At 37.5% G+C, this 26,224-nt stretch overlaps 1 protein-coding gene across 1 annotated transcript in view; it reads left to right on the top strand.

The window, feature by feature from the left end:
• Nucleotides 1-12,251, top strand: part of LOC124171924 (plexin A3) — a 418,867-nt gene extending 406,616 nt beyond the window's left edge. The window contains exons 17-27 of the mRNA XM_046551350.1: nucleotides 193-457; nucleotides 563-700; nucleotides 5,992-6,205; nucleotides 6,404-6,587; nucleotides 6,692-6,795; nucleotides 6,898-7,086; nucleotides 7,334-7,438; nucleotides 9,176-9,345; nucleotides 9,437-9,579; nucleotides 9,686-9,831; nucleotides 9,937-12,251. Of these exons, the coding sequence (XP_046407306.1) occupies nucleotides 193-457; nucleotides 563-700; nucleotides 5,992-6,205; nucleotides 6,404-6,587; nucleotides 6,692-6,795; nucleotides 6,898-7,086; nucleotides 7,334-7,438; nucleotides 9,176-9,345; nucleotides 9,437-9,579; nucleotides 9,686-9,831; nucleotides 9,937-10,113 (1,835 nt within the window). The 3' untranslated portion in view covers nucleotides 10,114-12,251. The remainder of the gene's footprint in view (nucleotides 1-192; nucleotides 458-562; nucleotides 701-5,991; nucleotides 6,206-6,403; nucleotides 6,588-6,691; nucleotides 6,796-6,897; nucleotides 7,087-7,333; nucleotides 7,439-9,175; nucleotides 9,346-9,436; nucleotides 9,580-9,685; nucleotides 9,832-9,936) is intronic.
• The last annotated feature ends 13,973 nt before the right edge of the window (nucleotides 12,252-26,224 follow it).

Below are 26,224 nucleotides of genomic sequence, written 5' to 3' on the forward strand. Positions count from 1 at the left end.
GCTGTCAGAATTTTGTAGTCAATGAAAAAGAAAGCTTTGTATTCGGTAGAATATTCATTGGAATTAATGTACCCCATGTAATTTAATGCCATTTAAGGTATAATAAAATCTTATTTTGCTGTAGCTTAGCATGCAAAATGAAGAGTGGGATGTTTTTGAATCTAATTGACAATATTTTTTTCTGATGAACAGCATTTGCAGAGTTGCAGACCGAGATGACTGATTTGACTGGTGATTTGACTTCTGGTGGCATACCTTTCCTGGACTACCGTACTTATGCAATGAAGATTTTATTTCCAAACATGGAAGAGCACGCTGTTCTGCAATGGGAGCGTCCAGAACTGTTGCACAAGGATAAGGGACTCCGCTTGTTTGGACAGTTGATTATGAATAAGACATTTCTTCTTCTATTTATCAGAACTTTAGAGAGCAATCGTTATTTTTCCATGAGGGACAGGTAATGAGGAGTTTCATACAGATCTTGTTTCGAACAATCTTTTGCTGATTCAAACTGTGTCAAAAGTCTGAGAGTGATTTAAACTTGTAATTATCATTTTTTCAGGGTAAATGTTGCATCATTGATCATGGTCACTTTACAAAGTAAAATGGAATATTGTACAGATATTCTGAAAACCTTGTTAGCGGAATTGATTGAGAAGTGCATGGAAGGAAAAAGCCATCCCAAGTTGCTATTACGGAGGTAAGGTGGCTTCTAATCGGTAAAATCAAATTTTCTTCATTGTCTATGATAAAAATTCCTTGAGGTTATTATGTGTGGCTGTACTGCTCAGCTGGTACATTGAGTGCTTTTAAGGGGAGTGAGTGCTGTGAGAGGGTTCATCCTTATGGTGCATATTCTCTGTCTCCCTGAAAAAGTAAAAAAAATCTACAGAGCACTGGTGTTGGGCTCATTTTGGTGCTAGCATGACTATTTGAACTCCAGTCAATTGGCAACTGGTGCTCAAGCATATAGAGCTCTACTAAATGTTAGTGACACCTTGCGAAAACCTGTTTTGTCCCAGTTGTCTATTTTGAAGAACTGCAAAGAGTAAGGGGTGTGGGTGCAAGTGAGCATTCCGGTGGGGAATGCAATGAGAACACTTGCTGCCAGCCACTCGGCATTTACACCCATGTCTTGCTCAGTGCCAGGGATGCATTCCATGGAGTCTTTCCACTAATCGAATCTGCGTTATTCGAGAGCATTTTAACATGGGGAAGATAGGGATGCGTTCCCGGTAGCATAGGTGTTGGGTATCAAATTTCCTATAAACCATATATATATTAATAGCCTTAAAAGGCCTTATTTATGTAGACATTTAAAGATACCAGATATGCATTCAGAGACATTTTTTTCCCATTAAAAAATATTCGAAGGTGCTTATGAAATTCCCTCTATGTGCGTGTGGGCTAACATCTAGGGAAAAACATGCTGGCTCAGTGGTTCGGAATGCATTGCCGGTAGGTGATGAATTTTCAAACCAGTCTGAAAATAATTCTTGTGTCACCCAGGTCTTTTTGTCTTGAAGCTTCCACTTGATGTCTCGGAGCAATCACCACCCTGATCTTCTTTTATAGATTCAAATAAAGCTACTGATTTTGCACAAATTACTGACTGTGATAGAGGGAAATCATTTGACCGTTTATTATAAATCCAGGTAATTGGAAATCTTTCCATTTTTTATCCAACAATGAAGTTCGCGTACTTGTTGACCGCTTGGCTGCAGTTGGTGTGGCTGATGTAACTGGCGTTTTAACCTAGTCTTTATTCAGAAAAAATGGTGTGAACTGCCATCACCGTGAGCTTAAACTTACACACAATATCGCTTTGATGCTCTCCGTTTTCAAAGCAACTGATCACTTGCAATTTCTCTTCTAGGCTTATGGTTTTTCTTGATAACTTCTTCCTTTTACCATCCACATTCATATTTTTTGCCACTGTTCACGTGGTGTTTCTACTCTGTATGACTCTATAACAATCACCTTCTACTGCTGAGCAACTGCTGCACTGTATTCCTGAGATGCAGAGGGCCTAACACTGCTGGCAGGGAATGCAGCCAAAGTGTTAGAATCTCTCTCTCTCTCGGACCCTTTAACGTGTTAATGCTATTCGTATGCAACTCGACCACCGCTACCCCGTGATCACCAATGACCTTGAAGACTGTACAGTAGACCCTTTACTGGAGGTCAACTTGCCCGGTGACCTAGGACTAGGGATGGGTCGAATAGTAGATTTCTCGAATTCGAATATCGAATTCGAATATTAAATCATTGCTCGAATATTCGAATACCTCGAATTTCGAATACCTCGAATACTAAACGATGAATGTGAAAATGTTTGACTAGGTCGCCTATGCAGCAGGAAACCCAAGACTTTGGCGAGTAATTGTGATTGCCTTTAAAGGATTCAAACAGGAATTTAGCTGATTAATGGAATATTTTAATTTTATGTAAACAATAGGGTAGTTTCCTTCATTAAAGAAAACGAAAGGTATTGATTGTGATTCGTTACCCACCATTAGTGTATTCATAATATACAAATTATTTCGTTCTAGAAATACCGGTTTAGACTAATGGCAATGTTCAATTTTACCTCATTTGAAAAAGGCCAGATTGGCGCCTATGCGATGCCACTCCACGTGACATCACAGGGACCTAGTTTCTACACGAGAGGATCGGAGTTTTACATCGTCTGAGGTTACCAGTACATGCATGAGGCACAGAGCTCAGGGAAACATGTCTTAATAATCACACAGTCTGTTTGATAAGGTATTAATAATCCTTATTTAAGCCTAGCGCTACCAGCTAGCATGGTACTCGGCTACCTGCTAGCATCCTGCGTCGTAATAGCGCTCAGAGCCTCGCCCCAAGGTCACCTTACTTGCGGCAGCGGGAACCAGAACGACGTCACGCGGAGTTTTTCCCGGCATTCATACTTACCCGTCGCGTTTTCGCGCGCTTGAAAATTTTCACTTTTAATTTAATCGCGAAAAATAGATATCGTCTTATAAAACTCTAAAAGCGTTAAATACGTACTTCAGGAGTATTAATATTTCGATTTAGGCAATAAAAAATAATAGGAAACCACCCTATTTGAGCGTTACGCCTCCGTCGTATATTTTCTTCTTCCCGGTATTTATTTTCCTGCGCAAAATGCTTAAATAAAGTCAGAAATATGTCGTGTTTGGTCTTATTCTTTTTTAAATTACGCGCACATTACTAATATTTCAATCCAATAAAGGTGTAATAACAATTGCCGAAAGTCATTGTTAGACACCTTTCGGGCTAGTAGATGACTCATGCAGCAGTTGACCTCGAGAAAGGGGGAAATTCGAAGCAGGTAGGTAGAAAAAGGTCAGTGGGTGAGAAAAGGGGGTGGGTGCGAGACACGTTTTTATTTTTCTCGCGTAACTTGATATTTTTTGAAGCTAAGGTTTTTGTAATACAATCCCTGAGCGAGCTGGGATCTTTTGTTTGATTTCGGAGAAGAGGAAATCGTCAAGAGTGGGTGAAGCGAATGCTGAATGGAGGGGGATAGCAGATCGTGGGAAATGCGCCAATGTCACTATCCCACGGCACTGAGTTCCTCCCTATGGTAGTTTCATCTCCTGGGGAAGATTCAAAATAAGTGCCTGTCATTATTAGCCACAAAGGACACATGGCGAACACCTCTGCTCATTTTATCAAAAGATGGATGCGGGAAAATGGTCAGTGGGGAGAAGAGGGAAGAAGAGGGAAGGGTGAAACACGATTCTATTATTTTCCGGTAACTTGATATTTTTTTCAAAGCTGAGGACTTCATAATACGATATCTGCACGAGCCGGGACCTTTTTTTTGTTTTCGGGGAAGAGGAAATCGTCTGAGGGGGTGGGGCGAACGCTGAATGGATGGGGATAGCGGATCGTGGGAAATGCGCCAATGTTGCTATCCCACGGAACTGAGGTTCTCCTGATAGGGGACACCTGGGATTTTCGGATTTTTTTCATCCGATCAATTTCGGTTCCCCACGTCGAACTCTTTTCACCGCTCGAACCCGTGAATTTGATGGATTTCGTCAGCTTGCCTAAAACGGCGCTGCATGCGCTAGACGACTAGAGTTCTCAGTTTTCCAAGTCAACTACCAACGACGTGCGAGCGACAGTGTATGACGCGAAATTCAAAGTATTCGAGGTATTCGAGACGGTACCTTTGGCATAACTATTCGAGATCTCGAATATCGAATACTTCCTATTATTCGAGGTATTCGAGTATTCGCGGATACTATTCGCACATCTCTACCTAGGACGGCAAAAAATACATCTCAAACTGTATTTAAAGAGAAACTCATTTCCGCTAGCCCCAAACTTAATCGATGATCTAAATTAACTTGCATTCAGTACAAGGGACAAGATAAATTACTTCCGTAGGTTGGCTACTCAGACCGCATTTCAAGTAATGCTTTTTGCCATTGTGCAGGCAAAGTAGCGTTGGGAACTTTCCCCTAGGAATGAATTTGTCCTGTATCAAAATTGTGCAAAGCAAGGCATGGGTGTACTTACTTATGATAAACAGATAAAAAATGTTCATTTTTGAGTTGGCCCCTCTGATGACTCTGCCTTCCCCTCATGGCCAAGAGAGGAGGGGTAGTTTACTCCAATAAACCTCCCCTGTGCCCCCTTTCCCTTTTGTTGCCATTTTGTGCATTTGGGTGTCAGGGTAGAGCTATGCAAATGTCAAAAAGATTACTTGATGAATAAATAAATGAAGATTACGTGAGGAAATGCTTGAGTACTTAAGTGGGTTTTCTTTAGTGTCCATTGGGGCAACTTCTGAGTCACGGAGCAAGGATTCGTTCCTTTTCTTGCGTTTTGCCAATAAAGCCTCCTTGACGTGCTGGCTTTTGAACCTCACATGTATGCTCCCAGGCTTACCATTTTCCTTGAGCTTCAAGCAATGGCAATAGTCAATATTACTCTCCCTTATCTCAAGGCCTAGCTCTGCTCCAATTTTACTTTCAACACCAGTCAGGTTTTCACCATTAGTGAAGAGGACACGATGAATTTCAACATTTTTTGAAAGCATTCTTTGCTCCAGATCGTCATAGTGCACTTGAACCTCAGATAATTTTGCTTTGAGAAGAACATTTTTCACTTTCCAAAGTTTCGGTTTTCTCGTAGCACTGGTGTATTTTTTTGCGTGTGCTCAGATAATTTTAGCACTTCCATCTAAACGGTCATACAGCTGATCAATAGAATTACTGAAATTTTTTTTCAGTTGCCTTAAGCTCTTTTTTAATTCCACAGAACATATTGTAAATCTCCTGCAGAGGTTTACACTCGAGCACACTTTCAATACATTCAGCGACGTCTACGGAATGTGTCCTGCTGAGTGCATGAGCTGCTCGACACTCCAAGCACCTCCATGGCTGTTTGCTGGCAAAAATTCCGTCAATTTCCTCTTTTTACAGAGGGATGTTTAGGCAGTGCCCATGATAGCTCCTTTTGCCTTCACTACAGGAAATGAACACAGTGCTGTGGGTTGATCTTTGGCACACAAAACACGAAGACATTGCTGATTTTTTAAATCCAAAACTTAATAAATTCTGGCCTCTTCTCATCAATAACTCACTTTCATTAACACTTGTCAAAAGTAATGATCTGGTAATACTGCCATTAGAAATGAACTACCCAAAAATGGCGATACATATCCTTGATAGAGCTTCGTTGTGCATAGAGGTCCGCACTCGTCAGAAGCTAGTGAGGAACTGATCATAAGATCAAAGATTCTTATTAGGATGTGTGAATGAAATTATGAGTGAAATTCTAACTGAGGGATGAAATATCTTTTACTCTGCGTTGAAATAAAGCATAAAACATTATGCAAGCTTTAAATGGAGCCAAACATAATTTTTATAATGAATCCCTGTTTGTTAAATTTATGAATAGATATGTGAAATGCTTTTCATGTTACTCCATTTTTGTAGGTAATTTAATTGATCAATCAATTATTTTTAGGACTGAAAGTGTTGCTGAGAAAATGCTCTCTGCTTGGTTCACTTTCTTGCTGTACAAGTTCCTGAGGGAATGTGCTGGTGAACCTCTGTACATGCTCTTCCGTGCTATGAAACAGCAGGTGGACAAAGGCCCTGTGGATGCTGTGAGCAGCGAAGCTCGATATTCCCTCAGTGAGGAGAAACTCATCAGACAATCTATAGACTTCAAGCCAATGGTAAAAAAAACTCATATTAATTATTATTAAGTTGATTTTTATCATTTTAACATTTTAAAATTAATGAAGTCGCATGCCTCTGCCAGCCTGTCAGAAGATTACACGTCTCTTTCTGTTATGATGTATTGTTTGTTAGTGTTAGTGAGGAATCAATATTTGTTTAGAAAATTTAATAACAAATTTTTATGTTCATTCCAGACTGTATATGTGTCCATATCACAGCAAACTGTCTTTGTTAGTGGTCTCGATCCACAAACTGAGAATGTGCCCGTGAAGGTATTGGATTGCGATACAATTTCTCAAGTGAAGGAGAAAGCTTTGGACACAATATATCGTGCCACACCATACAGTCAGAGGCCTCGAAAGGATGATTTAGATTTGGGTAAGTGGATCATTGGTAATTGCGAGCACATTGATGCTCTTCATGTATGAATTCTTTTATCCCTCTAAACTGAATGGCAAGATTAATACTTACGTTTTCTTTAGAATGGAGAACAGGAACATCAGGCAGGTTAATTCTGTATGATGAGGATACGACCACTAAAACTGAGGGAGAGTGGAAGAAGAGGAATACCTTAAATCATTACAGGGTAAGGCTGTCAAAGTATGAATTTGAATTAATAGGTACATGCATACATACATACGTGTTTGATGCTGGGGAAATTAAAAATCCATTTTCTACATCTTTCTAGGTACCGGATGGAGCATCGTTGAATCTAGTCCCAAAGCAGTCGTCCATTTATAATCTGTCAATTTTATCAGAGAAGACCGATAAGTCTCACAAGTATGAAACTCTAAACTTATCAAAATTTAGCTCAGCAAGTCCTCCACTCAGTCGTGCAACCTCACCTCTTAATAATGATCACGAGGGAGGATTAAAAGTAAGTTCACTTTACAATGAGTGTGAATATTTCTTACAGCTGAATAATTTCTGTACAATTGTAAATTTTTATTCGTTTGTTAGGCACTAAGTCTTCAAATTTTATTTGTGATTGTCTTTTATGTACTTTTGCCTGGGTATCTGGGTTTTTCATGAGTACATGATTACATGAGTACAGATTTAGCATTAATGTTAAATGTTCTTCCTGTGTATTTTTCTCATGGATTAATGTTCTACCCAAAATGTAGGTGTGGCACTTGGTGAAGCACCATGACACTGATGCCCAGAAAGAAGGTGAACGAGGCAACAAGATGGTGTCTGAGATATACCTAACTCGGTTGCTTGCTACCAAGGTATTATTCCCTTTATTTCTAGTGATTACCTAAATTTTTGGTGATGTTCTGCTTAGCATTATATATTTTGAGGTAGGAGTACAGGGGTGATTGAGTTCTTCATTGAATTGTAATTTATGCGACTGAATCGCTCAACTTGCATCACCAGTTTTAAGTCTTTAAAGTGTGTGCAAGAGAATTCTAGAGCTTGAAATTTTATGCACAAATGGTGGTGTTAGTAGATTTTGATGAATCGTTACTATTACACATATATCTTGTTTAAAAAAAGTACAGGAGTGATTCAAATGAATTTCTTTAGTACTTATTTTGTCATGTATGATTTATTGAACAGATGTGGGATACAACTGGATCAGTTTTTGACAATGTGTCCATAGCATTCAACACATTCTATTGCACGAATGTTTTGCCCACAGATAGCTGTGTTGCATTTGATAGCACACAGATTATTGTGTTGATGTACGCAGTCTCATGTTTTTGTGATGACATGTTGTCCTCTCATAACCTCTTTGATCGATTTTGGTCAGTGGGAATGTTTTGAGTGTGGCAAGAGTATTCAAGAGTATTTGAGGGCCTATGATGGTTAACCCCTGAAGCGCGGCGGGCATTTAATTAAATCCCATCCCAGCTGCCCGATGAGATTTAAATGACTTCACCTTTTCGGCTCGCTATCATTCAATGACTTATAATTATCATAATATACAATTAGTGTCGTTGAAAATGATCGTAAACTTGCATAATATATAGCGCTTCTATATGATAAATTTTCAAGCAATTTTAATAAATAGTTATTATTTTATGTGTCTCGTTCTATGAACTAATGAATAAATTTTCAGTTTTCAAAGATTTAAATTTTGTTTCGAATAAGCTGCGAGATCTTTAACATTCCATGCATTTTTTCATAAAATGACATGATGTTCTTTAGGGATTTGGGGCTGAAAATTTCATAATCGATTGAATACTTTTGATAGGATTACCCGTTTAGCCTACTTGAAAATTCATCACTTCATCCATTTCTCTGACTTTGTACTCTCATTACTGTATCTTTTCATATAGATACTCACGTGCTAATGTTTCAAATGTCAATTTTTAAATATTTAAATGACTTTACCTCAGTAATTCTGCTTTGTGTGACATGATTTGAAGCAATCCAAGCACAAGTTCACTCCACATTTTTCACACCAGTAGACACTGTCTCTTCATTTGCCATATTAGGCACAAACTGCACACCTCCTTTGAGGCTTTGATTTCTTAGGAATTGTCTCTAGAAAATGTATTTGTGTGAATCATGGCACTAAATTGTCTAAGGAATGACGGCAATGTCCAAACAGTCCGTATGGAATGACATCCTGGTGACATGGAGGTATATTTCAAAAATATTACCTTGACTAATTGCATGCGAAATGATAAGAGAACCAATTTTTTATACATACATGTTTTTCCTGTGAACAACATATGAATTTAGGACTGCGGCATTCAATAGTCTCCTAAATAACTTCATACACCACTTGTTATGGTATTTTCTTTCCATTAGGCTCGAGTGCAATAGGTCCTTGAAATTCACTCCACCAATGAATGTAATGTAACCTAACATGCAAACAGACTTCCGAGTCTCTTTTTTTGCCCCCCCCCCCAGATCCGCCTATGTCAACAACCATGGTTTGCTATGACAAGGGTTTTTTTGTGGTCTTCATATTGGGAAGGATGTTAATAATGGCATATGCATCTTTAATTTTCCAGGGAACTTTGCAAAAATTTGTAGATGATCTCTTTGAAACAATATTCAGCACTGCTCACCGAGGGAGTGCCTTGCCTCTTGCTATCAAATACATGTTTGACTTCTTGGATGATCAAGCATTGCACCATGGAATATCTGATCCAGAAGTAGTGCATACCTGGAAAAGTAACAGGTGAGTGGGAAATATTCTTTGATGGGCATATATCTCTCATTGCAAAGGATTTATCATTTGAGAACTAATGAACTTGATTGTAATGTTTCAGTCTGCCACTACGGTTTTGGGTTAATTTGATAAAAAATCCAAATTTTGTTTTTGATATCCATAAGTCCAATATTGTGGATTCTTGCTTATCTGTGGTTGCCCAGACATTCATGGACTCCTGTTCTACATCTGACCATAGATTAGGTAAGTAACCAATCATTTACACCTACAAATGCACCTGCAGCCTTGAAAAATTTACCATGGTTCAGTTTTTTGCAATGAAACTATGATGCTCATGTTTCTTTTTCAGGCAAGGATTCACCTAGTTCAAAATTATTGTATGCTAAGGACATTCCAGTATACAAGGAGTGGGTTGAAAGATATTACTCTGATATAAAGATAATGTCAGCTATTTCAGATCAGGATATGAATGCCATGCTAGCGGAGGAGTCTAGGGTAAGGATTATATCGGATCTTTCATTTGTTTGTCAACAGTTAAAATTTTATTTTTACCTATGATATGTATGATGTTCTTATATTGCATATTTTTTTATCTTTCAGCTACATACAAACGAATTCAATACAAACTGTGCTCTCCATGAGTTGTATACATATGCAATGAAATATAATGAACAGTTAACTGTGACTTTAGAAGAGGATGAGTTTTCTCAAAAGCAAAGACTAGCTTACAAATTGGAGCAAGTTCATAATATCATGGCGGCTGAGTCTAATCCATGATAGCCCTAGAGTGTAAGGAAGGAAACATCTCTTTTGAGTCTCACATACCAAATGTGCTGCCATGATGACAATGTTCTCTGAATATTTGTGTATGATAAGTGTCAGTGGATGTGAATATGGACATGTGTGTTAGGAGGATGAATTTTCTCAACAAACTAATTTTAGCCTGTGCCAATCTGGAGTTATTGATAAATCATGGATTGCTTTGTTTCATCCGTGAAAGCTTCAGATTTTCATGGCAAAAATGATTCTTTTCCGATTCTACATTATTTGGTGGAATCATTATGATGCTCTATGCCTGTCTTTATGGATGTGTAGGGTGTGCGTGAGTGCATGTGTGTGTGTGAGTGCTTACTATCTGTTGGTGAAAAAATGGTGAACTTGGAATTACTTTCACTTGAGAAAAAGTCCCATGAAATAGATTGAAATGGTGTTACAGGGAGTGGGATGTTAGAAAACAAAGTAAGAAACAATCCCAGAACATAAATTCTTTGCTCAATAACAAGTCAGTCAGTACCAGACCAGTGTTGTAAAGGAAGACCTCCATGTCGAATGACACAGTTTTCCCAGTGCTCGCAAAGGAAGTGTGTATTCGAACTATCCCTGAAGTGCCTCTGGTAGAATGGCAAGCGTGTGAAGTTGGGTAACAATCATATTTTTTTTACATTAGACTGACATACTGCCTATTAAGATACTAAATATTTGGCTTGTTGGTGCAGCTATGATTTTCACCTTCCTACAAGAGTCAAATTCCATGAGTTAGTAGTTGTGGCAGTATTTTTCTCATGACTTTTTGACTTTGTTAAATAGTTGTGTGAAGTCAGTCTCATGCAGAAGTAGGGAACATGGAGTTAACGCAAAAGGGCAGTCGCACATTTGATGATGTTTTTCTGATGGCAAAATGATTACCATGTGTGAAAAGTTACACTGTCTTTAATGTTTACTTATAGTATCAGGATTTTATCACATTTGTTAATATGCTCTTTTACATTGCTTGTGTTCCTGCTGGAAAACCTCCCCTAAGAACTTTAAGTTTTGAAAGTGAATGTTGATCATTTGATGTCTTCCATGTTTCCTTCTTGCACCAAGTTTCCCTGCTCAGAGCACAGTTCCTGTCCCCTGGACAAGCATGGGATGCTTGACGTCAATGTAAATTTGTACAGTTTCCTTGGAAAAAGTGAAAACCCCTAGCTTCAAGCACTTGAGTACTGGGGATATGGTGTACAGTACATAGTAATGCTGTATAATTCATTTTATTGTACTACTAAAGTGTTCCCATGTAATTTGTGTATTCAGGTGCTCCTCAAATGTCCAAATTACAGCTTGGACTTGCCAATAACTAGCATAGGTATTTGTGTAGATGTCAGTGTGAGGCTGTTTTTGTTTTCTCAAGATGCACATGCATGCAGCACTTAATATTGATGGTACATTGAAGTTGACCTTGTAAAAAAATACAAGCCATCTTTTAAGAAAAGCAAGTCTTGATGACTGCATTGTCCAGCTTTTTGATGGTAGATGAAATGCTGTACTGTGTTGAGTGAATTCCTTCTTGTCTGCCCATTTTTGTAACTGATTGATGTGTCAGTGTTGGATGACCATTGTGATGTTTGGCCGGCGTGCATCATTGGCTATGAGGACCAAGCAGTCAGTTATCCTGATACCACGAAAAAAACATAAGAGCATCGTCTTTTCTGTCATTGACTGTAAGACTTTATTTGTGTGACTCATTATTTCTGCTTCATTTTGAAGAGGAAGAAATGTGACATGTGTCAAAACTCAGGAAAATTCTGTAGTGAGTTTCCATTGATTGTGTAGTGGAGCCTTGCAGCAACACAAGTGAATTTATAAGACTGGATCCTTTCAATTTGACCTTCGTGAAATGTGGAGAAATCAGCCTTGGGGGGCCAACTTGTTCAATCGCTTCTGTGGAATGACGAGGAGATGTAACAGTTGTGCATGTTCATATTTTTTTTTACCTTAGTTATTGGGTGTACTGAATGTCCTGTCTGAGCTTTCATAAAACCCTTTGAACAATGGTGGTCTCCCTGCCATAATTACATTTATAATATTGTTTTATTGTATGCATTATGTATATGCTCAGTGTTTTGTCACTATAAAGGAAAACGGTTTTTCATGCATCATGTTGGCCTTCTTTGAATAACATATCATTCACGGGAATAAGAAAATTAGCTAGGTAGCATTCATGATCTCTGGATAAAGATTTCCCCTGAGTGGTTTAAATGATCAATTAGAAACTATCAGTGCATTAGCTGTGTAAATTTTGGCCATTTTCAAAGGTTTACGTACAATTGCTTCGATTCAATAGTTTCAATGTTTGAGGCCAATACTTTGCCTGTGATTGATTCTAATGTTGATAAATTTATAAAAAAATATGAAAATAAAATGATTATTCATATACCTCAGGTTCAAATGTATGAGTTGAAAAGTAATTAGATCCATTGCATGAGGGTCTATGTTTCATATAATTGGGAATTCGAGGCTATTTTGGATTTGATCAAGTTTGACACAATATATTGAAAGAAATATTTAGGTGGTTGACACATGTATTTAATGTCCTCCAGTCAAAGCAGGCATATTTAAATGTGATTTTTTTCTAACATTATTGTGGCATCAGCATTTGAGTGTACAGGCAATATTTCTGTTTTATTTAATACCCTTATCGAGAGGCTCTTTTTGTGTAGGAAAACAGGATAATTTTTCGGCATTAAGTATGTGCAAATTAAAAATATATTCATCTTTGTTAGTTATTGGGTTCTGTGCCAAATGGTCACTTTCCTTGGCTTTCTGTTTGTTGTATGTCGGGTGTTTTACATGCTGGAGCGACTTTGAAATTAATGTTAATCCCTGTGTGGTACTCAATCCCTTTTTCTGAAATCACATCAAGATATGTAATGTGCATCAAGTAGCAGTATTTTATTAGCAGCAGTATTATTTAGTAAACATTTTATAAAAAATGTTTACTAAATAAGATTAATTCCTGCCAAAAAGGTTCAGTATACATTAGTGAAGATACTCATTCAGAAATAGGTGGAGCACAGAACTTACTCCTTATTACAACTATCCTTGCAAAAAGTTGAGTTACAGAAGGTTGATGTGTTGTAACTACATAACTGGTGGTAATTAAGCAAACTGGAAATGGAAGGTAACTAATGGCTTTGTTTCCTCAATATGTTTCATCATAAACTCACCCTTTCATTTATATTTTGTTTCCAGCAGTACATATATGGAAAAAGGTTCAAGTTTTCAATGATTGGAAAATGGTAGCTGCAAACTGAATATTATGTTTTGGAGAACCTCTTAATTTATAGAATGGATCTCATGAATTTAAATTCCTGAGCAAATGAATGCATCAACAGTCATTAATCCAAATTGATTTGTTGCACGCCCCCATTCAATTCTCCCGTTGGCTAATCTTTAAGCATGCGCGTGCAACTCATCTGCTTTACATCCTTAATCACGTGCTCTCTCACCTGTGGCCTGCCTCTCTTCCCTCTCGCTTGCCCTTCAATGATAATTCTCATTATTCCACCGTATCTTATGATGTGTCTGATTAAATTCTCCACTCTCCTTCGTAGAACTTCCTCATTAATAACTCTGTCAATCCATTGGATCATCATCATTCTTCTATAACACCACACTTTGAAAGCTTCCAACCTTGATTTCTTTGCAGTTGTCATTGTCCATGCCTCAATGGCATATAGGGGCATGTTCCAACTGTAAGTCCTAATAAATTGCTTTCCAACATCAAAGCTCATATTTTCAGCTGCAAGAAGGCTACTCCTTTGGAGGAGTACCCTTTTTGCTTGGGCTATTTTACTGACTCTTTCCTTCTTGCTAGTCATTATATTTTCTCTACTTATTGAATTTTCTTTAGGTGTCTGTATGTCTCTGCTATGAGTATGTTATCAGCAAATTGCTGTGTGCTAATTGTTTCAACATGGATTTTCAATCCCGTCCTTTTCTCTTTCATTTCATTGATAGCTCTCTCAACCAACACACTGAAAATTACGGGGAACACAGAACACCCTTGTCTCCTTATACTTGCTTCTTCACAGCTGGATCCAGCTTAAATTACAGCTACTTGTTTTTTTAAATGATCTGTCTCCTCCCATGTCTTTCAGAATTACAAGCATTGCTTTCCACTCCACTTCATCAAAAGCCTTTTCCAGGTCTACAAGTGTATTGCATGTAGGTTTGTTCTTCTCCATTCTCTTCACTATGAGCACCCTAAGGCCTACCATGGCTTGCCTTGTGTGTTTTCTTTTCCAAAATCTGAATTGGTCTTCATCTAGGAGCTCCTCTGCTTTCCATTCTATTCTCATGTAGACGATTCTTATTAATATCCTTGTTGCATGAGTCGTTGTGGTAATGGTCCTAAAGTTCACATTCCTCCGCTCTCTTCATTTTGGGAATGTGAATGCTGATGTTCTTCGCAAAGTCCCTTTCTATGCTTTCTTTTGTTTACATGTTGCTGATGGTTTGGTGGAGCTGAGTTTGTCTTTTCCAGAGCATTTTTTGCAAGCTATGCTGGAATATCATCAATTACAGAAACTATTCATTGGTAGGTCCTATATTGCTGTGTCAACTTTGGATCTTAAGAACGAAGCTCCCATATCATCCTCTTAAATTTGTGTCACAAGATTATATACGGTGCATAATTCTTCCAGATACTTCTTCCATCTCTTCCATTTATCTTCATTTTCATTCATGAGGCTCCCATTCCTGCTCGCAATGGCATTGCATCTTGGGCTGTGCTCTTTTAAGTGCTCCCTCAGTGTCCTACAGGCGGCTTCTATTTATCCTTGTGTGAGGTTGTTGTACACATATTTGCAAGTATTCCATATCTACATTTTTTCTAGCTTTCCTTGCTTTGCAACTTTATCTGTTCCTAACTCCAAAGACTTTATTAGTGAACCATGGATTTTTCTTGACAGCATTTCTTCTTCCAAGAACATCTTTTGTGGCCTTCTTTAGTCCACTTTTAATATATTTCCAGCTATCCTCGACTGATTTCTCAGTAACATCCTCTTTTTATTTACCCTCTACTGCTTCTTGAAATGATAGCTGATGTTGGGCGTACTTCAGTTTTTCTACACACAATATGTTGGTGACTATTCTCTTCAGTTACTTGAATTCTAGGTTGCATTTCTTCATCACTAAATCATGTTCCTTGTTGATATCTACCCCAGGGTACCTTTTTCAGCCTCTTATGTGGTTTCTTAATCTCTGCATAATTAAGATATTATAATCTATTTGAAATATACTCATGTCCTCTAGGGTTTTCAACGTGTATTTTCTTAAGTTACAATTTTTAAGTACTAAATTGAAATCCGTACAGAATTCCAGGTATATCTTTCATCTTTCATTTTGCCTACCTAATCCATACACCCTGATTATTCTTTTGTGTTGACCTTCTCCAATGGTGGCATTCCAATCACATAGATTAATAATATTCTCTTTCCCTCACATGATTACTTCAGTGATATCCTCATATTTGTCTTTTAACTCTTCATCTTCATAGCACCCCATGTTGGCATATACACCTGTACCACTATGGTATCTGCCAGTTTGGTCTTGGCCGATTATCCTTTCACTATACAGCAGGAAGCTCTCCACCTGTACTCCTGAACTCCACCAAAATATTTTGTTAAATGAATATCTATGGTTTTCATTGCCTATTTAAAGATTTGAAGGAAATTTAAAAGTGCTGTTAGCACATATTATACATATTATTGATCAAAATTAGAGTCAAAACCACAAAATAATATTTATGTATTTTGTAACAACTTTACTTCATTCTTCAATTTTTCTGTCCAGGATACCTGCAGCAAAAGCTGCTAGCTTCACATGAGGGAAAAAGAAACTTTTTACTTGCTTCTAAGTCAATACTTGCTATGATTTGGATCTTTATTTTTTTGGTAGATGGTGATGAGGCACAACTTTTTATTTATTTAAGGAGTTGCTCACGTATAGCATTTCTGACAATTTATGGTGATGCAGTAACAAACTATGCTTGCTGAGTTGCTGGCCAGACTGTAAACCAAGGGTAAAAAACACCAAAATATAAAACAGCAATAATTTTTTGTAATTGTAATTCCAAAGTATGTCGATTTTACATGAATATGGTGGAAAAAGCACTTTCAAATTTCCTATAAGTCTTTAAACACTAAAAGTAGTCGAGCTGTCTTCAAAAACAATTTTTGGCACTAATACTTTTTACCAAAGTTCTGCTGTTGAAATCCATTGATTAGAGGCTGTACCTACTTCAACTGTAAAGATTCTCATGTCTATGCAAGTAGATGCTCTTGAAAATATAGTTTTCAAGGTGGAGTAACCATTTTCCTGTCATCAAAAACTGTAATATAAAAAAATATATATCAGGATAAAAATCATTTATGCAAGGATGACCTTCTGACGATATTAAGGGAAATAAGACTTAAATTCCTTGATCCAATGGGATTCATTAGAATCCTTTCACTTCCTGTTTCTTTCATTGCAATCAATTATTTTGTTACAGACATGCAGCACTGCAAACTCAAGTATCTCGTTTTTTAGCTAAGGCACTGGATGCTTCTATTGTATTAAATGAGAATCTCTCGAATGGAGTTCTTGCTTGCTTGAGTCTCGTACCTGGACAAATTTTGAGCAGAAAAGGTATTTCTCTGTGGTAATGCTGTGATTTTATTTCAGGTGAGTAGCCTGAAATTATAGCAAAGCAAAAAAGTTGCCTATTATTAGGGGAATTATCATTAACCTTTAAAAGCCTAGAGTGCCCTTCAGGGAATGGGATATAGGCTCCACTGAGTGCCTGGCATGGAGGGTTAGAATTTAATCCAGCATTGATGGGTGACCTTAGGGCATTTGAACCGAGCAGCTGAGGCCGAACAAGTTTGATCAAGTGATTTGTTCATGTTTAAAATAAATTTGAGCAGAATAATTTCTCAAGGGTGTTATTAAAGTTATACTGGGCCAGGATGTTGCAATACATGACAGCTTTATGCACTGATCGGTACCGTATAAAATGGCAAAGCTCATTTATTTTTCTGTGAATCATTTTAGCAACCTGCTAATGAAAATCACCCATGTCGCACGGAAACGTTGCAATAATGGTATATGAATGTTCACAACATTCATATAACATTATTGCAATTAAGGTGAACATTCTGTGCAACAGGGGCAGGCTTAATTGTTGGTAATGTCCAAATTTGTATCCTATTCTTATTCATTTTTTCAGGGTAGTGAGCGAGGAAATGAACAATTTAAAGATAATGCAACAGAATGAGCATAAAAAGCCAAAAATATAGGTTGATGAGCTGAATTTTGAAGATGTAGCAAATGCTTGACAGTCGATACCTCTGATCTATAGATGAATTTACTCATCAATTTCATTCTATATCTATATATTTGTTTCCAGGCTGCTTACTTTCACTACAAGCCATCAAGAGCCAACTGACCTCATTTTCTTTGATTCAGTTACTATAACATATCTACATGAAAGGTCCATGATACAATTCAGTCAGACAATTATGTGAAATTGATTATTATTTCATGGAAAATTATCTCTTTGCCTCACCTTTGCAATTATATGACTTTTTCGTGAAGTGAGCAGCTATTATTCTCAATAGTATCTGTGTCTCAGTTGCATTTGTTTTGGATCATCAAAGGGCTGATAAACTAAATGCATTGAATTTTGCTCTGCTCCTTTGCCATTAATATTTCTTTCCATTGGGTTTTTTTTACCAGAAGAAAATCATGGTTATCATTCATTACCTTTATCTAATTCTGCCAGAAAATAATGAATATTTAAAATCTCACTTGTTTCACAGTTTCAATCAAAATATTTTATGAATTTCTCAGTGCTTTGTGTTGCTGTTGGTGTTTCATATGAGTACGCTTACACCTAATGGCAGGATTGTGAAGGTTCTTGACACTAATAAAATGCAAAGAATTCACATTTCTAATGTCATTTATAATGGTAATTGCATTTTTGTGATAAAAATAAGTTGAGAGCAATACCAGGATTGTGAATTCTCTATCAAAAATCAACACTGTGAAGTTTTACTCATCATACCCACAGCATAAAATATCTACTCCATGTCTACTAAACATCTAGAACGTTTTCAGCTAATATCTAGAAAATATCTTGTAATGTCTTCTTGGCATCTTCTAACATTTTGTGGATATCTGAATGTCTGCTTTTCTGATATCTACACGATATCTTGAGAAGATGTTTTCTAGACATTCATATTCAAATGGAATCCAATAGAAAAATTCAGGATAAATGGCTAAAAAATAATATTTTTCGATATAACAAGAGTTTATTTTCAACTGACAAGCCATACTGGTGGAGCAGGAGCAACTACCATCACCTAGGTGTTGATAGAGTGCCTTCTGGGGATTCTTCCTGAGAATTGGAACCTCTCTGGCTTCAGATTTTTTCTTATATAGGGGCTTCCTCCTCCTATTCCAAATTTGAAGTTTCCAAAGCAGCTTACAATATCCATTTAGATTTCTCAGAGTCTGCAACATTGTCTTGCAATATAGGCCTTGAAGAATTTTTAATGTGTTTGCCAACGTATTTAAACATCTTGAACAGCCCACAATTTATTTACAGAGTACTACTCATGTTTTGATTGTACAACAATTGAAACACGGGTAGTAGGTATTGTGTAACTAAATTGTGGGCGTACGATATTTTCGTTTATCATTTGCTATGTTCCACAACACCTCACCTAAGAAAGTTGAGTATATATTCAACAGGGCTTCGAAAGAGTGACTACATAACTGTGATGTATAAAAGGTTATGGCAATATTTGTTACGACAGTAAAAAAAATGGCTGTAAAGTATGTAATTAGGGAAAGAAGAGACTACAATTTTGTCATACCTTTTATTCCATTCAATTTGGATTTGTTTATTGATGGTATCTAAGCGGAGACAGTTCATAGTTATCTATCTAGAGTAGTGTCTTCTTCTCAGTTTTTTCATAGTGGCTCTGGTCAGTCTCGAGTTTGCCATTGGAAATTTTCTCGTCTCGCTTGGGATTGCAATGAGGGCACCCGTGAGAAAAGCAGCCATGGAATTCGAAAACTGTCTTTTTGTCACCACTTTCGATAAATCTGTCGACTTTATGACCAAGTACCTTTACCTCTCTCCCATTGTCAGCATGTGTGATTTTTATTTTTCTTTTTCCTTCTTCAAACAGTATCCATATAATGGCTTTAAACTGTTGCACATCCCCCCACCAATAGCCTTTTGCTGGCATTATTGCAATCGAGTCTGATTTTAGGAATATTTTGCGGAAGACAGTCACGCAGGCACTTGCAATCTTCAAGGCCTCTCGAAAAGGATCCATAGTGGTTGTTGAGAGGAACTTAGTGTGAAATTTGAGGCAGGCCTCTTTTAATATTTTTACATCTTTTACACAGTATGCTTTGATTTCATCGCACATTTTTGAATATGCATTCTTCATCCTTTAATTTTCTGTGCCAACGTAAGAAGTCATCCTTCGCTGTAGATGACATGTTGTCCAGACTGAAAAATCTTTCGTCCAGCAACTCTCCTTAATACTACGAGTTGGATGCATTATTGAATAAATGTGGGAAATTACCTTTCATGAGTTCAGTGTCCACACCCAGAGGTGATGGTAGTTTTGATAGTGCCATAGGAACAAAGTTGATGGAATCTATAAATTTCAAACCCCCGTATGACATACGATTATTGAACCATTCATGAGAAGTTTAGGCTTCCAAGTGGTTTTCTCTAAAATGGTTCATAGAATGATCTGGTTATCAAATCTCTTAGCATTATGAGCAATGCAAATAATGTCTTTGAACCCATAATGAACCATGAATTGTTGAACACTTACTCTTTAAAATTGTAGTATTTATGGGGAAGATCTTAAAAATATCTTCAGGCAGGTCGCTCCACTCCTTTATTCCTCTATGTAGGAAGGATTTTTGCAAAATTTCTCTTTTCTGCTTCTTGAGCTTAATTTTGAATTTATGATCGTTCCTCCCTATGTAGAATTGTGAATCCAGCTTTAGACCTACAGTGAGTCCTCGTTTAACGTCACTTACCGTTCCTGAAAAATGTGACGATAAACGAAATGACGTTAATCGAAACATAATATCCCATAAGAAACAATGTAAAAAGTGAATATCGGCTCCTAGACCTCACAATTCCTACGCGAAAAAATTTTAGCGTATTATATCTGGGGCATTTTTTACGATGGGAATGCCAAGCTACGGCATAAATACGAGTTCCTGTCTTCATCGACGACAATAGCAGCACTGACGTAAATCCTTATCCATTTTTGTATCTTCCCGAATTTGCTTTTCGGCTTCGCTATGGTGGTCGCCCGGGCGAGCGTCGCCTGGGCATCATCATCGCTGAAACATCGTCGCAGTTACAGGAACAAAAATTATTGTGAACACGGCAAAAAAAGTGACGACAAAAACTCCGAGTCCTATACGGAAAAATTCCTTGAAATCACTTTTTAGGTCCCTGAAGACCATTATGTCAAGTAAAACCTTGCGCACCTATCTAAGAATTCATTTTGCAGAAAATTTGCTAAAACCGTAAGTAGGGAGAATTTGGGGATTCTGGGCCATCACGTGATATTGCATCATCCTCCACCCCCTCCGCTACCCAGCGCACACGTGCCGAGGTCAGCCCCTCACGCGGCCTCTCCATTGCCCCACCCCCCTCCCCCTCACTATCATACGCGCACGTGTCGAGGTCAGCGCTGACGTCAACTCCATTCACGCGACATTACGTCATTCAGATCGTGATCTGCCAGAGCTGCAATAAACATCCGACATTGGACCACCCTGCAGGTGCTCCCACTTACTCCCGTGCCGACTCACCGCCTTGCGTCACGCCGCGGCACGTGCTCCGCATCGCAACACCGCACACGTGCGATTGCAACGTGACCGGTCTTGCGCAAAGAATCTGATGCAATTCCCCCTTCCCTCCTCCTTTCCGAGCATATAAAACCGCGACTGGAGCAGAGCAGACTCATTCTCGAGATTCAAGCAGCAGTGTTATATTCAAGAAAAGAAGCCGACAATAATCAGGCAGTGAAGAACTGAGTACCAACCTTAAGTCAATCTCCGAGCTTTTCGCTATATTATTTAAAATCTATGGTAATTTGAGTTTAAATTCGGAGATCATATTTGAAGGCTTAGCGTTTTATAAGTGGCACAAAACTTGTTCATCTTTCAACTCTATACACGAAGCACTGATCGATTTTTTCATAATTATCCCCCAAAGTGTCCAAAAATTGGTTTCAAGGTAAGTGGGGACTTGGAAAATTTCTCTCGCCCGGGGGACAGATAAATCGTTTAATATCTTTCTTATTTGAAGTGATAAATGTATGCTGCAAACGGACTAGACCATAACGTTTAACTATTCTTCGAATACAGCAATCAAATTTTTTACGATCCTTAAGGCTTCCGAATCAGGGTACTCATGTACCCTTATTTTCCGTGTTAGCGTTTTTAGAGTTATTAGAAAAGTTGTCCATCTTTCAACTCTATACACGAAACACTGATCAATTTTTTCATAATTACCCCCAAAGTGTCCAAAATTCTGTTTCAAGGTAAGTGGGGACTTAGAAAATTTCTCTCGCCTGGGGGGACAGATAAATCGTTTAATATCTTTCTTATTTGAAGTGATAAATGTATGCTGCAAACGGACTAGATCATAACGTTTAACTATTCTTCGAATACAGCAATCAAATTTTTTACGACCCTTAAGGGTTCCGAATCAGGGTACTCATGTACCCTTATTTTCCGTGTTAGCGTTTTTTAAGTTATTAGAAAACTTGTCCATCTTTCAATTCTATACACGAAGCACTGATTGATTTTTTCATAACTACCCCCAAAGTTTCCAAATATCTGTTTCAAGGTAAGTGGGTACTTAGAAAATTTCTCTTGTCTGGGGGAATAGATAAATCGTTTAATATCTTTCTTATTTGAAGTGATAAATGTACGCTGCAAACGACATTGGTGATTGCGTTTAACTATTCTTCGAATACAGCAATAAAATTTTCTACGATCCTTAAGGGTTCCGATTCAGGGTACGGGTGTACCCTTATTTTTCGTGCTACCTTTTTTAGAGTTATTAGAAAACTTGTCCATCTATCAACTCTATACACGAAGCACTAATTAATTTTTGCATAAATACCCCCCAAAGTGTCCAAAAAAATCTGTTTCACGTTAAGTGGGGACTTGGAAAATTTCTTTCGTAAGGGGGAACAGATAAATCCTTTAATATCTTTCGTATTTGAACAGATATAAATATTTTGTTAGCGGAATTAGTGTTGACTTGACATTATCTCTTTCTTGGAGCTGCACCTACTTTTGTCTCCATTAAGGGTTCAGCTTCAGGGTACTCTTGTACCCTTATTTGACGAATTAGCGTTTTGGTATTTATTAATAAAAGTTGTCTTCCGACAAATTTATACTAGAATCAATCATTAGTTCTTAGTAATTCGCACCGTAAACCCTTAAAAGAACCCCATTATAACAAAGCTTAATTTACGATCAGTATTTTAATTATATTTCAGGGTAAAACATTTATAACTCAGTTACATTTCGCAAATATCTTATTTGATATTGTAATTTCAGGAAGATCACTTGCATACTCTTGCTTTTAATAGAATATCGCTGCTAATACAACTTTCCCTGATTATTTCAATTAATATAGATTTTCTCTCCTTATACATAAATCCGAATCGTAAAAAATGTCATCTTTCATATCCACCGTCCTACAAAATTTTAATGAAGGGTTTTATGTGACCCAACAGGAGCTAGAACAGGCGCTTACGGATATCAACGAACACGTTATTTTTGATGACGAAACAGTCAATGATATACAATCGTATAACAACTTAAAAAATGCAGTGTATAAGGCAAAGAGGAGACAATTTTGTATATATTGTGAAACCTATTATAAGGTAGATGAGGCTTTACCACACGAGAATACAAATGAACACAGAGAGAATATTACTATTCAACGCGGTAGAGGATTCAATGAAATTGAATCAGCTATTCGTTCCAGACTGAAAACATTCTGGATTACTCCAGAGAATGACGGTGTCCGTGATGTTGTTTCCTTTTTGGATGATATAAAGGTACAAGTAATAGAAAAATTATTGGATTCTCTCAATGAAAACAATGTAATTAAATTTAATCTTGTCCTAATTTCCAAATTCCACAAGAGTGAAGGAGAGGAAATGGATGCTTCTTTTAAAACGAACAACCGTCGTCTGTTTTTAGTGGATAAAACTAGAGAAGTTGTTGAGGATACTTTTTCAAAATTACTTAAAGAAAAATCCGAGTTCCAAAGCAAAGGGTCGGGATGGAGTTTACTTAGGGTGATTGGATTAGAATTAAGAATTAACAAATACCAACCAATTCGAGGTTCTACTTATATAGATTTGCCAGCGAAGATTAAGAATACCAAAGCAGTCATTAACGTGCAGAACGAAGACCAGTTTTGTTTTAAGTATGCAATTTGGGCAAAAAATATTACAAGGAAACCTCAACGGGTAAGCTTGTATAAATCTGCTGAACTTAACCACGCTTATAATTGGGACTGCATTGAGTATCCTGTGGAGTTGAAAGATATAGCAAAATTCGAACGTGCCAACAATATTTCAATAAATCTCTTTGGGTTGGATGAAAAAAATTACGTCTACCCTTTAAAAATTGTAGACATTGAGCTTCCTGATCATAGAGACTTGCTGTACATTACAAATGAGCATACTGCCCACTATTGTTGGATAAAGAATTTCAATAAACTAATTAGAAGTCAAATTACAAGACATAAAAATCGGCTGTTCATTTGCAAACGATGCCTCACTTATTACCGTGAAGAAACAAAACTCGAGGCTCACAAAGAATTGTGTCGAGGAACAGGTGAGCCTAGTAAAATTGTTTTGCCTAGTGAAGAAGACAACATATTAAAGTTTAAACACATTAATCATTCTTTTAGAGTCCCATTTGTTATTTATGCAGACTTTGAATGTCTTCTACAGAATATCAGTACTTGCGAACCTTATCCCAACTCATCATATACTAATGTAATACAGAAGCACGAGCCGTTTAGCTTCTGTTATGTGTTGATGACGCCAGACGGATGCCAGGAACCTCAGCTCTATCGAGGTCCAAACGCAGCGCGAGTTTTTATTGAGTGCATGAAAGAGGAAGCTGAAAAAGTTTGCAAACTCTACAAAAGTATTATTCCAATGAATCCTCTCACTCAAGGGGAAGACTTAGATTTTCAAACTGCAAAGACATGTCACATTTGCGGTAAAGAATTGAATGAGGACAGAGTTAAAGACCATGACCACCTGACGGGAAAGTATAGAGGACCTGCGCACTCCTTTTGTAACATTGAGTACAAGATCCCCAATTTTATGCCTATATTCATTCATAACATGTCATCATATGATGGCCATTTCATTGTACGAGAGCTAGACTATGACGAGAGGCAAATATTCATTATTCCGAATTCTGAAGAAAAATATATCACTTTTTCCAAATCTATCGAGGAGAATTTCAAAATTCGTTTTGTTGATACATTTAGATTCATGCCCGCGTCTCTAGCTTCACTGGTGACAAATTTAACAGAATATAATTGCACGAGTAAAGTATTTGGTAAAAATACAAATTTAGTAACAAGAAAAGGAGTTTATCCTTATGATTACACAGATTCACTCGAACGTCTCGATGAAACCTTGCTCCCGGACAAGGATAAATTTTACAACAGATTGAATGACGAGCATGTGTCAGACGAAGATTACGGTCACGCTTTGAAAGTATGGTCTTCGTTTGGATGTGAAACACTCGGTGATTACAGTGATGTGTATTTGAAAAGTGACGTCACTCTTCTAGCCGACGTTTTTGAAAATTTTCGTGACGTATGCTACGGAGCCTACAAACTAGATCCTGCATGGTATTATACTGCTCCAGGTTTGACTTTTGATGCAATGTTAAAATATACCGAAATAGAATTAGAGCTTTTGACCGACTATGATATGATTCTAATGATTGAGAACGGTATCCGTGGTGGAATTTCACAGTGTTGTAAAAGATACTGTGAATCGAACAATAAGTACGTGTCAGGTTATGACCCAGGTAAAGATTCGACATATTTAATCTATCTTGACGCGAATAATCTCTACGGATGGGCCCTCTCCAGACCCCTTCCTTACGGTGAATTTCGGTGGTTAAAACAGGAGGAAATTGACGATTTTAGCGTGGAAAATGTTCCCGATGACAGTGAAACTGGATATATTCTCGAAGTGGATCTTGAGTACCCACATCGGCTGCACGACACGCATTCAGATTTCCCTCTTTGCCCGGAAAACAAGACACCACCTAACGGTAAACATAAAAAACTTTTGACCACCCTCGAAAATAAAAGTAAATATGTAATTCATTACATGAACCTGAAACAGGCATTAGAATTAGGTATCATACTCAAAAAAGTGCACAGAGTTATCGAGTTTAAACAGTCTTCGTGGTTAAAGACCTATATTGACCTAAATACAGATCGTCGAAAAGTTGCTAAAAATGAGTTTGAGAAGGACTTTTACAAGCTCATGAATAATGCTGTATTTGGCAAGACAATGGAGAATGTGAGGAAACGGATGAATATGCAATTAGTGACAAGTGAAAAAAGACTGCAAAAATTAATCAATAAATCGACATTTTTGGATAGGACAATTTTCAACGAGTCTTTAGTGGCAGTTCACATGCGGAAAGCTACCATCAAAATGGATAAGCCGATATATATAGGTTTCTGCGTTCTCGATCTCAGCAAAACTTTAATGTACGACTTTCATTACCGTACCATGCTGCCCAAGTACCAAAATAAATTGTCTCTCGCCTACACAGACACTGACAGCTTCGTTTATGAGATTAGAACGGATGATGTATACAGAGATATGCTAGAAAACCTAGATGCGCTCGACACTTCGAATTATCCTGAAGACCATCCATGTTATTCTGAAAAAAACAAGAAGGTCATTGGAAAGTTTAAAGACGAGTGCGATGGTCTAATTATGACGTCTTTCGTTGG

Source organism: Ischnura elegans, chromosome X (assembly GCF_921293095.1).
Source record: "Ischnura elegans chromosome X, ioIscEleg1.1, whole genome shotgun sequence".
In the NCBI taxonomy this organism is placed as follows: Eukaryota; Metazoa; Arthropoda; class Insecta; order Odonata; family Coenagrionidae; genus Ischnura; species Ischnura elegans.